Genomic DNA, 13442 nt, shown 5'->3' with positions numbered 1-13442 from the left:
ATTGTCTCTTGCGGACTTTAAGCAAGGCTTTCTACACGTGGAGAGCTGTAACTAATGTTTTATTGAGTTCTTGCAATGTTTCACTACAGGACCAAAGTGGATTCAAGTTTTTTAAGTACTAACCCCTCTAATGAAGTTTATGAGAAGTTTGGTGTGAAGGAAGTTTTCAAGGATCAAGAGAGGAGGATGATATATGATCAAGAAGAGTGAAAAGTCTAAGCTTGGGGATGCCCCCGTGGTTCATCCCTGCATATTTCAAGAAGACTCAAGCATCTAAGCTTGGGGATGCCCAAGGCATCCCCTTCTTCATCAACTTATCAGGTTTTTCTATTGAAACTATATTTTTATTCGGTCACATCTTATGTTCTTTACTTGGAGCGTCTGTGTGCTTTTATTTTGTTTATGTTTGAATAAATTTGGATCCTAGCAATCCTTGTTTGGGAGAGAGACACGCTCCGCTTTTTCATATGAACACTTGTTCTTCGTTTTACTTTTAATGTTCAATGATAAAAGTTGGAAGCTACATCACTTATAGTTATTTGGTTGGAAACAGAAAATGCCTCATCATGTCTTGCATAATTTGACACTTGGCAATTGTTTTGAGCTCTCAAGTAGATCATGATTAAGTTTTTTCATGTAGTTTAAACCTATTAGTGGAGAACTACCGTAGACTTTGTTAAAATTGGTTTGCATGATTGGTCTCTCTTAAGGTCTAGATATTTTCTGGTAAAAGTGTTTGAGCAACAAGGAAGACAGTGTAGAGTATTATAATGCTTGCAATATGTTCTTATGTAAGTTTTGCTGTACCGGTTCATACTTGTGTTTGCTTCAAACAACCTTGCTAGCCCAAAGCCTTGTACCGAGAGGAAATGCTTCTCGTGCATCCAAAACCTTGAGCCAAAACCTATGCCATTTGTGTCCACCATATCTACCTACTATGTGGTATTTCCTGCCATTCCAAGTAAATACTTCATGTGCTACCTTTAAACCTTCAAAATGCTTCTCAATTTGTGTTGATGTTTTATAGCTCATGAGGAAGTATGTGGTGTTTTATCTTTCAACCTTGTCATTTACTCTTGACGAGACTCTCACCAATGGACTAGTGGCTTCATCCGCTTATCCAATAATTTTGCAAAAAGAGCTGGCAATGGGGTTCCCAGCCCCAATTAATTAACCTTCATTAATAATTCTCTTCACATGTTTTGCTCGATTCATCGGTAAGCAACTTAATTTTGCAAATAGACACTCCTTCATGGTATGTGAATGTTGGAAGGCACCCGAGGATTCGGTTAGCCATGGCTTGTGAAAGCAAAAGGTTGGGAGGAGTGTCATCCATAAATAATGAAACTAAAATACATGTGTAAACAAAAGAGAAGAGGGATGATCTACCTTGCTGGTAGAGATAACGTCCTTCATGGGAGCCGCTCTTGAAAGTCTGGTTGGTGAGGTAGTTAGTGTGCCCACTATCATTCGTTGACAACAACAAACACCTCTCAAAACTTTACTTTTATGCTCTCTATATGATTTCAAAACTTAAAAAGCTCTAGCACATGATTTAATCCTCGCTTCCTCTCGCGAAGGGCCATTCTTTTACTTTATGTTGAGTCAGTTTACCTACTTCCTTCCATCTTAGAAGCAAACACTTGTGTCAACTGTGCATTGATTCTTACATACTTGCTTATTTGCACTTATTATATTACTTTATGTTGACAATTATCCATGAGATATGCATGTTGAAAGTTGAAAGCAACTGCTGAAACTTAAATCTTCATTTGTGTTGCTTCGATGCCTTTACTTTGAATCTATTGCTTTATGAGTTAACTCTTGTGCAAGACTTTTGATGCTTTTCTTGAAAGTGCTCTCCATGAAAAGTTTTGCTATATGTTATCTATTTGTTAGCAACTATAGATTATTGCCTTGAGTCACTTCATTCATCTCATGTGCTTTGTAATAGTATGATCAAGGTTATGTAAGTAGCATGTCACTACAGAAATTACTCTTTTTTATCGTTTACCTACTCGAGGACGAGCAGGATCTAAGCTTGGGGATGCTTGATACGTCTCCAACGTACCTATAATTTCTGATGTTCCATGCTTGTTTTATGACAATACTTACATGTTTTGCTTGCACTTTATAATGTTTTTATGCGTTTTCCGGAACTAACCTATTAACAAGATGCCATAGTGCCAGTTCCTGTTTTCTGCTGTTTTTGGTTCCAGAAAGGCTGTTCGGGCAATATTCTCGGAATTCGACGAAACGAAGACCAAACATCCTATTTTTCCCGGAAGCATCCAGAACACCGAAGGAGAGTCGGAGGAGAGCCAGGGGGCCACCACACATGTGGGCCGCGCGGGCCACACCTTGGCCGCGCCGGCCTGGTGTGGGGCCACCCCGTGGCCCCTCCGACTCCGTCTCTTCGCCTATATAAGCCCTTTCGACCTAAAAACGCAGTACCTTTTGACGAAACTCCAGAAAGACTCCAGGGGCGCCGCCACCATCGCGAAACTCCAATTCGGGGGACAGAAGTATCTGTTGCGGCACCCTGCCGGGACGGGGAAGTGCCCCCGGAAGCCATCTCCATCAACGCCATCACCTCCATCATGCTCCGTGAGTAGTTCCCCCATGGACTACGGGTTCTAGCTGTAGCTAGTTGATATTCTCTCCCCCATGTACTTCAATACAATGATCTCATGAGCTGCCTTACATGATTGAGATCCATCTGATGTAATCGGTGTTGTGTTTGTCGGGATCCGATGGATTGTTACGTTATGATTGTCTATCTACAAAGTTTATGAAGTTATTGTTGCTGCAATCTTGTTGTGTTTAATGCTTGTCACTAGAGACCGAGTGGCATGATCTTAGATTTGAGCTCTATAATTATTGCTTAGATTGTATCTACAAGTTGTATGCACATGTCTATGTCCGGAACCAAAGACCCCAAAGTGACAGAAATCGGGACAATTGGAGGGAAAGGCTTAGATATGAGGATCACATGTTTTCACGGAGTGTTAATGCTTTGCTCCGGTGCTCTATTAAAAGGAGTGCCTTAATTTCCGAGTAGATTCCCTAGAGGCCCGGCTGCCACCGGCTGGTAGGACAAAAGATGTTGTACACGTTTCTCATTGCGAGCACGTATGACTATATATGGAAAACATGCCTACATGATTAATGATCTTGATGTTCTGTCTTAATGCTATTTCAATCCTATCAATTGCCCGACCGTAATTTGTTCACCCAACACTTGTTATTGGAGAGTTGCCACTAGTGTAGATAGCTGGGAACCCCGGTCCATCTTTCATCATCATATACTCGTTTTACATGTCAACTCGTTTTCCGGTGCCATTGCTCTCATATTACTATTACTGCTCGCCGTGTTACTCGTAACTACTGCTCTTATATCATCGCTACTTTCACATCACCCTCGTTGCTAGTGCTTTTCCAGTGTGCAGCTGAATTGACAACTCAGTTGTTAAGGCTTATAAGTATTCTTTACCTCCCCTTGTGTCGAATCAATAAATTTGGGTTTTACTTCCCTCGAAGACTGCTGCGATCCCCTATACTTGTGGGTCATCAGGGCCCGCGCCGCCCTATGGTGTGGGGTCCCCGCGTTGCCTCCGACTCCGCCCTTCCGCCTACTTAAAGCCTTCGTCGCGAAAACCCCAGTACCGAGAGCCACGATACGGAAAACCTTCCAGAGACGCCGCCGCCGCCAATCCCATCTCGGGGGATTCAGGAGATCGCCTCCGGCACCCTGCCGGAGAGGGGAATCATCTCCCGGAGGACTCTTCATCACCATGATCGCCTCCGGATTGATGTGTGAGTAGTTCACCCCTGGACTATGGGTCCACAACAGTAGCTAGATGGTTGTCTTCTCCTCATTGTGCTATCATGTTAGATCTTGTGAGCTGCCTATCATGATCAAGATCATCTATTTGTAATGCTACATGTTGTGTTTGCTGGGATCCGATGAATATGGAATACTATGTCAAGTTGATTATCAATTTATCATATATGCGTTGTTTATGTTCTTGCATGCTCTCCGTTGCTAGTAGAGGCTCTGGCCAAGTTGATACTTGTGACTCCAAGAGGGAGTATTTATGCTCGATAGTGGGTTCATGCCTCCATTGAATCGCGGGACGGTGACGAGAAAGTTCTAAGGTTGTGGATGTGATGTTGCCACTAGGGATAAAACATCAATGCTTTGTCTAAGGATATTTGTGTTGATTACATTACGCACCATACTTAATGCAATTGTCTGTTGTATGCAACTTAATACTGGAAGGGGTTCGGATGATAACCTGAAGGTGGACTTTTTAGGCATAGATGCATGCTGGATAGCGGTCTATGTACTTTGTCGTAATGCCCTGATTAAATCTCATAGTAGTCATCGTGATATATGTATGTGCATTGTTATGTCTTTTTTATTTGTCAATTGCCCAACTGTAATTTGTTCACCCAACATGCTATTTCTTATCGGAGAGACACCACTATTGAACTGTGGACCCCGGTCCATTCTTTTACATCTGAAATATAATCTACTGCAAACTCTATTCTTTACTGTTCTTCGCAAACAAACATCATCTTCCACACTATACATTTAATCCTTTGTTTACAGCAAGCCAGTGAGATTGACAACCTCAATGTTAAGTTGGGGCAAAGTATTGTGATTGTGTTGTGCAGGTTCCACGTTGGCCCCAGAATCCCTGGTGTTGCGCCGCACTACACTCCGCCACCAACAACCTTCACGTGTTCCTTGACTCCTACTGGTTCGATAACCTTGGTTTCTTACTGAGGGAAAACTTACTGCTGTGCGCATCACACCTTCCTCTTGGGGTTCCCAACGGACGTGTCGATTACACGCCAGCAGTGCATGAAGATGACAAGCTGCATGGGCCAAGTACTCTACCTTTTACAATCTAAATCCAAACCATACATTCAACATAGTGATTATATTAACATTAAATATCACAATAAAACATTACTACATGGCTCCGAACCATATATAAGAAATAGAGCTGCCTAGGTGCACGTAAAATAATAAAAAGATGGACATCACTCATGGCGAAGATAACCGACGATCACAAGTGGAGCCATATAGCCATGGATTATCCGTCGAAACCTGGACTCAAAGTTACTAAAAATGCCGACTAGCTATCCCTAACTGACATGCATAAATCTTCCTGCATGGTTACTTTTATCAAACCTGGTCTAATCTACAACAACAAGCAAAGTGAAATGCAAACAACGAGAGTTGCGATCTACAGTATGTCGGTCATTACTCCCAGGTGTCAACGATGGCGGTCTTGTGAGCATGCCCAAGAGCTGTTGGAAGCGGCGGCACTGTTGCTCCTCCTTGAGGTTGAATCGGTGGCACAATTACTTGAGATGGAAGCGGTGGCACAGGCATTGCATCAGCAGGCCATGGTGCGATCGGGAGAGCCGAACGCGCATTCAGCGGTTGCACGGTGAAAAACTCAAGAACCGTGACTAGGTGCATGGAGACCCCTCTGGTCCAGAAAGGCTAAAAACTAACTTTCAACATCATAAATGTAAAAGTACAAAAAATGGGGGGGGGGGGGGGGCAATGCCCCTCCTCTAAGAGGCCAAGACAAGAGTATTTTTCACATTACATGCCTAGTTGCACTCAAGTGATCTTTCCAAAACCGTCACCTTTGACAAAGTTCTAAGCTGGCATGCCCATATAAAATTATACTTACATGATCACCATGTTTCAATTGAGAAACATTATTTCTACTGTTAAAATACATTTAATAAATTGGGAATTACTTTCATAGTGAAAATTTCCACATGGTAAAGATGCATGAAAAAAATTGCATCTAAAGTTGAACTAAAGATGGAATGTCAAAATAAATAAATCATGGCGGCAACGTCGACGCATCCATCGCAACACTAGCACACACATGTCCACCGTAATACAACGTGTTAGTCTCATCACCATGTGGACTAATGATGGAAATTCTTTGTTGCTTATGTTATGGTAGTGCTTATAAGAATAAAAAGTTACCCGTTTCCAGAGCCTTCCTCTCTGCCTTGTTATCATCACCATGACCATAGGGAGAAAAGGAAAGGAAAAATAAGTAGGAGTAGAAAAATCTGATCCACCCGTTGCTTCATTAGCTAGGAGGGAGACTTACAACAAGGAAATTAATGGCGCGATTGCTCCTTTCGAGAACACATGAAAGCATGGACGCTTTTCTGTCACAGTCTCTAACAACAAGACACAACATCCATATATTCCGGTTTTCATATTGACACCATTCATGTTTTCATGTAGAGGGAGCCATATGTAACCCAATATTCTTTGGAAATGTGTTGCCATGATTCCCTTCCCTTTGTTGATCATCTTTGCAAATACAAATTCTCCTAGGATAGCTCTAAAATTTCCATCAAGCAAGATGATGGATTGGTTGTAGCTTTCAAAAGGTATTCGAAACTACGGTCAATCCCAAGAGCAGTTTGCTTTCTTGTTGGCCAATCTAATGCTTCTTTATTGGACTTTAAGTTTGAAAATTTATGTTTTCTTGTTAGTTTCGTTGTCAATAGTTTGAAGCAATTACGTATAGGGTACAAGATAATCCTAAATGACTTTCTTAATATTGTGTTGTGTCCTATTTAAGTACATGCACTTCAATTCTATACTTCTAGGTGGCATAGATTATCATTCACAGAAAGTCAAAACATTGTGGCCGTAAATACACTATTGAAGACAATCAATTAGATATGTGCTTATGTTAATATATAAAAAGAATATCAATTTTTATTAACCTTTAAATGGGCTCAAATTATCCATGAAAGGACCATTGGTGGAGCTAGACATGAATTTGTGGGGCGTTGTTGCATGTGTGTGTGGATGAAGATGGCTAGGCTGCATGGGCCAATACTCTACCTTTTACAATATAAATCCAAACCATATATTTTCTTACATAGTGATTATATCAGCATAAAGATCACGATAAAACATTACTACATGGCTCCCAGCCATAAATGAAGAAACATAGGTGCACAAAATAACAAAAAGGCAAACAACACTCATGTCGAAGATAACCAAAGAACATAAATGGAGCCATACATCCATCGTTTATCCGTCGACAACTCGGATCCGAAGATCTGCAATTGCCGGCTAGCTAGGACTGAAGTGACATGCGTGGTTTCTTCTATAAGAGACCTAATCTAATCTACAACAACAACCAGAGTGCAATGTAGACAGCGAGAGAGTCGCTATCCGCGGCACATCGGTCGTCACTCCCCGGTGCCAACGACAACGAAGACCATGAGAAGCAACACCAGGGACATGTAGACTCCTCGGTCTCCTCCTCAATGAGCCGAAGCCAACCATATTTGTTGGCTGGCATGCCCACATAAAATTACACCGACATGTCTCAGTTTTAGAAACCTTATTTCTATCGTTGGCTCTTTTAATACTTGATATGGTCCATATTAGTTGTCGTCGATTTAGCGTACAACTCTATACTAAGTCATTGACAACTAATATAAAACAGAGGGAGCAGATTTGAAATTACTTTCATGGTGAAATTTTTTCACATGGTAAAATACGCATGAAAATAAAGTTTTACACCTAAATTGAACTAACCTGGAATGTCAAAAAGTAAATGATGGCCACAATGCATTCATCGCAACACTGGCACACATATGTCAACCAGAATACAAGGTTTTTTTTTGAACGAGGATGGTCCCAAAGGACCTAGAGGGTGCATTCAATTCCGTCGGTGGAGATACATTTTACAACAAGGACCTTAGGAAAAAAAGAAATTACACACAAGGCCTGGCAGTTTGCACAGAGGACCCCAGATCTAAACAGAAGAACACACTTGGGTCCAGCTCCAACTCCACCGAGCTTCCAGGCATGGTCAAACGCGGCGCCGCCAGGGACAAAACCACTTGGGACGCAACATCGGGAGCCAACCACACCGGATCTTGAGGGCTTCCTATGTGGCACATCGGCCTAGAGGTTGAAGACCTTGCACCGGTAGAACACCAGCGAACAAGGAGGGAGCGGCTGCCCTCCAGCCAACTTGGTCGACATCACACTAACCGCCGAGATTTTACTCCCGAGAATAGCAGCACCCGAGCCTCCTCTCCACCAGCTTCCAGATCTGCAGAACACACCGCCGGTCCAGTCCTTCCCCTCGCCTCCACGGCCGGCCGAAAGGAGTCTCACAACGTCGCATCAGATCCAAAAATTGTAGCAACCGCTCTTATTTCATAGGCTTACGGCCTCAGGAGCTCGTCCAACAACCTCCCACCAAAGGAGCTTACTGAAGAGCTTCGAGATCGACCAACCGGCGCCGGGCGGCAGCACCGGAAGAAAGAAGCCTCGCCATGTTCTCCATGCGCAGAAGAGCACACAGTTCATCTTCCTTCCCTCGCCTCCACGGCTGGCCAAAACAAAAGTCTCTGCATACCAAATCCGCACAAAGAAATGGCCAGAACACTCGGCCTTATTAAAAGGAACGGTGTCCTTCTTCACTACCTCCACCTCTGACCACATGAGCAAGAAAGTAAAGAAGAAGAACCCTAAACTACTCTAGATCTGTCCAGTATCTAGAGCCCCGCTCCACTCTGCTGGCATGTCGCCACACTCAGGCATCAAGCCAATAGAAGGCATCAAGCCAACAAATCTACCTCTACTATGTACAACCGAAGCCGCTCGACCATCTCTCGTCCAAGCGGTGGTGCCGCCAGAGTCGAGGCAGAAGAGGGCCCGGGAGGGGAAGACGACTCTCAAAAGTACTGTGGACTAGCGAGAGGAAAAGGGGAAAGTACCAGAATACAACGTGGTAGTCGCATGACCATGCATGCGGGTCATGGACTCATGATGGCAATTCTTAGATGGTACTAGTGTCTATAAGACTGCAGCTTTACCCGTTCACAAACCTTTGCTCTTTGCCTTGTCGTTCTCACCATGGCCCACATGGAGAAAAGGAGGGGGAAAAATAAGGAGTAGGAAAATCTGTTCCGGCCGTTCATTCATTAGCTAGGAGGAAGACGTGCAACAAGGAAAATGGACGTGAGGCCGCGCACCCACACATGGCGAACCACTATGGGAGGAACACGGCGAGGACAAGTCGCCACAGAGGCAGTCTCTGTCCCGTCACGATAGTCGTCCTCAGACTTAAGAGCGTCTCCACCGGCCCCGATAGCGGCCCGATAGCAATTTGGGGTCGGAAGTGAAAATGAGCTCGCGCCGGCACGCCCCAAACGACGCCGGCCAATTTTGAAGCCCAATAGAATCGGCGGCAACCCCGTGCCGGCCCCTTCGCCAAGGGTGCGAATCGGGTGTGCCAGCGCCTCGCAGTACGACGATTTTCGCAGGTGGGGGTGTTTTGTCAGCGAGGGGACGCGGCGGTTCGCATCGGAAACGACGCGCGGAGGTTGGTCATCGGTGTTAATGGCCTCCCGCACGGAAACCAAAACGGCGAGGGCGGCGACTGGACACGCGGCGTCCACCTACCTTACCCACGCGCCTTCAATGCGCGTCCGCCGCCTCCCATAAAACCCCACCGACGCGCACTTCTCTCTTTTCCCCGCCATCCAACCCTAGCCGCCGCCGTCCTCAACCTCCGCGCGAACCACCACCCACACGTACCCCGCCGACGCGATGGCGCACAACGACCAGGCCGGCGGCATGCTGCGCTTGACGCAGCTGATGTTCGACGAGGCCGACGTGCTGTACTGGCACCGCATCCCCGTGCCGCATACAGTACAAGTTGCTGCACGGCTGGCACGTCTCCAACGGCGGCTTCGCCGTGCCGCCGCCGCCACCGCGAGGACCGCAGACGCGGGCCCTCGCCAAGTAACGGCGGGCCGAGATGACGGCAGAGGAGAGGAGCCTGCCGGAGAACGTCGTCGACAGCCCGTCCTGGGCAGGGCGCTCCGAGCATGAGCGCGCCATCGAGATCGTGCGGACGGACAACCCCTCGGGCGGCCGCTTCAACAACGTCGGCCGCCGTGCCTGGTGGTACGGCCGCTCCATCGATGACACGCTCCGCGAGTAGGGCTTCCGGCCACGCGTCCGCGGGCAACGGGGGCCGGTATATTTCCCACAGGCGGCGAACATGGCGCCGCCGCCTACCATGCAGAGGGCGCCGGAACGAACCGCGACGATCGGAACCTCACGCACCGGATCGTCTGCCGTCGCGCGCACGCGCTCGGCCGCGCCCGCGCCTCCTTCCGGAGGCGTCGTCATCCGCGACGACGCGAGGCACACGTCCGCTGCTCCGGCTCGTCGGACGATGGGGTCGGGCCGCCGCTCCCGCGTCAAGGAGGAGGACGCCTCGCCACCACTTCCGCCGGCGAAGAAGAAATGGTGGGAGAAGGAGGCCGAGGCGCAGGCGGCCCTCCGTGGCGACGGCGACGAGGAGGAGTTCCCCGCCTTGTAGTACATTGTCGCCCGCTCCATCGACGAATACTACCGGCATATCGCGATCGACCCACGGCAGGCGGCGGTGTGGTCCACCAAGGACCACGGCGCCAACTACGTCGACCTCGCCGGACCATCGGAGCTGCCGGCTCCAAAGGAGGAGAAGACCGACGAGGAGGCGGCCGACGATGCCGACAGCTGGTCCTTCGGGATGTCCAGCGGCGACGAACTGGACTTCAGCGCCTTCGACTCCCCGCACCGCTAGATGTTTAGTTTTAGTTTTTTAGTTTGAATTCACGTTAAATTTGTACAAATTTCGTTAGAACTTCATATGAATATCGTTTTCAACATTTGAATTTGATTTTCTAAATATATCGGGGCCGCCGGTTTGGGGGCGCCGGTATGGGAGCAGCGTCCCCAAATAGAGGATGCTATGTCGGCGGCCCCCAAACGGAGTTGCCGGCGCCCCTGCTGGCGCCAATTTGGGGGATACTATCAGTCAACAACTGAAACCTACATAATACGATAGCTTCCATCGATAGTACTTCCTCTCTCACAGTTTATAAGGCGTGCGCGCACCTTAAGATCCTAAATATAATCAAATTAGTATTAGTTATATGTTATAAAAATTATATCATCAGCAAGTTTAGATGTTCTATTTTTCTAATAATATAATTTTTGCATTATATAATTTAAATTATATAGGTAAAATTGGTAACCTAGGGATACGAGGAAGACTAGTAAACTAAGACGGAGGGAGTACCTAGTTTTGAATTAATAAAACCACGAATAACTAAGATTACACACACAAGCAGACACACACATCAGCTTGATCGTCGAAGTTTTCATCCACCAAATGACCAAGGCAAAGCCACGTACAAGAAGCGGCGAAAGTTGACATCGGAGGGAGCTCGCCGTCGAGGAGCGACCACCCATCAAAGGGCCAAAGGCCATGATCTGTCTCCGAAACCGGAAGAAGCCCCTACTCCCTCGTCCTAGATCGAAGGGCGGCGTATCGTCGGCTGGAGGTGCTCACCCTAGTGCTTGAACAGAGAACAGAAACACTGAGACGAGACCAAAGAGTAGAGGGCAGGATTGGCCGGATTGGCCACCAAGAGCAACCAAGATCACCACGAGACCAACTTTATCGCCGGACATGATAACTCGCCCGATCTAACACAAGCAGTACCACGAAGTAACAATAACAGATCAAGCAAGTGTCCACGCGTCCACCAGACGTGCCAACGTCACCTCAGACTCCCCGCCCTCGCAGACAGCCTCCCTGGCCCGTCGCATCGCCGCCTGCGCGCGCTCCCGGAGCGCCCTCCCGCCGTCGGAGTCCATCATCCACCTCACCTTCGCCGCCACCTCCCCGGCCTCCACAACGCCGCCTTCCTTGTCGTACCCTTGCACCGCCACGGCCAGCCGGAGCTCCTCCTCCAAGAAAACCCTAATCATACGCTGCCCCGCGTACAACGGCCATGCCAGCATCGGCACGCCCGCCATGACGGACTCCAGCACCGAGTTCCACCCGCAGTGCGTCACAAAACCGCCCACCGCGCCGTGCGCCAGCACGTCGCGCTGCGGCGCCCACGACTTGATCACGAGGCCCCTGCCCTCGGTGCGTTCCAGGAAGCCCTCAGGAAGGAGAGCGGCCAGGTCGGGCTCCGGCGGCGTCTCGTACTTCCTCGCCGGGTCGTCGCTGGGTGGGCTCCGCACCACCCACACGAACCTCTGCCCGCTCGCCTCCAGCCCCGTCGCCACCTCCCTCGTCTGCCTCACGTCGAACCGGCCGAGGCTGCCGAAGCAGAGGAACACCACGCTCGCCTCGGGCTGGGTGTCCAGCCACGCCAGGCACTCCACGCCGCCGCGGCTCACGGCCGTCTCCTCCTGCTTCACCAGCGGTCCGATGCAGTGCACCGGAGGAGCCGGCACGCCTGACGGTGTGCAGAGCCCGGCGGCGATGGCGTCCACCGCGCGAGGCTCCAGCGAGCGGAAGGTGTTGACGATGACCCCCTGGGAACGGCACAGGTCGCCGCACATGTTCAGGAACCCCGTGTATGCTGCGTCGTCGCGGTCCATGATCGGCAGGATGAGGTGCGTCGCCGGCAGCGAGGGGATCCCCGGCACGTGCACCATCTCTTCTTCCCCCATGTCCCGGAAGCTCGCCGTGCTCTGGCCGTGCAGCACCGGGAGATGGAGCAGGAAAGCCAGGATCGCCGCGCCCGACGTGAAGAAGAAGTAGGCCGGGACGCCGAGCTCCGCGGCCACGTCCAGGGCCACGCTGCAGAAGAAGTCGATGACGAGGACGGACGGGGAGGCGCCGCCGGCGAGGAGGAAGTCGCGGAGGTGCGGGTTGGAGACGCGGGCGACCTCGAAGGTCAGCGCCTCCTGGTGCTTGGACTCCACCGGCTCGAGGAGCTTCACCGGGGGGAGACGGTGGAAGGATATGGAAGGGTTGGCCGCCGAGACGCCGGCAAGGAACGGGGCCGTCGCGCCGGTGTTGAACGGCGGGTCGACGACGACGATTGTGACGGCGAGGTGGCGGGCGGCGAAGATCTTCCCGAGCTCGATCATGGAGACCAGGTGGCCCATGCCCGGCGACGGGTAGAGCACCACCGTCTTCCTGGGCATCGTCATGGTGGTCGCGGCACCGGCCATCTTGGCAACGATTTGTTTGTCTTGTCCCCGTGTCCCGTCGTGCGTGTCCGTTCTGGAGCGTCGACCGACTAGGACTGATGAGTGAAGCAGCAGATGGGTTGCACGAGGAACCGTGCATATTTGTAAGCAAATGGCAGTAAATCTGTATTCTTGAAAAAATGGCAACCAATCAGTGCGCTAACTGTAAACTTTACAGCAAACCAACACAAAAAGGTGTTCATACAGTTGATAATCACTCTATAAAGGTCTTTGTCCATGCCCTTTGTCCCTGAACCTTTGGGACATTATTCGGACTGAGATCATTGTCTCACACAGCTGCGAGAATCTCTAATACTACCTCCATCCCAAGATTAAGACTTATACTCCCTCCAGTTTATAT

At 49.0% G+C, this 13442-nt stretch overlaps 1 protein-coding gene across 1 annotated transcript; it reads right to left on the bottom strand.

The window, feature by feature from the left end:
• Positions 1 to 11505: 11505 nt before the first annotated feature.
• Positions 11506 to 13145, bottom strand: LOC124681556 (UDP-glycosyltransferase 88F5-like). The gene has a single exon (XM_047216452.1). The coding sequence runs from the start codon at positions 13061 to 13063 to the stop codon at positions 11612 to 11614; it is 1452 nt and encodes a 483-aa protein (XP_047072408.1). The 5' UTR covers positions 13064 to 13145; the 3' UTR covers positions 11506 to 11611.
• Positions 13146 to 13442: the final 297 nt, after the last annotated feature.

This window comes from Lolium rigidum, unplaced genomic scaffold, assembly GCF_022539505.1.
Source record: "Lolium rigidum isolate FL_2022 unplaced genomic scaffold, APGP_CSIRO_Lrig_0.1 contig_46325_1, whole genome shotgun sequence".
NCBI lineage: Eukaryota > Viridiplantae > Streptophyta > Magnoliopsida > Poales > Poaceae > Lolium > Lolium rigidum.
The sequence above is the reverse complement of the archived record's forward strand: the minus strand, read 5'-3'. Positions and strand labels throughout refer to the sequence as shown.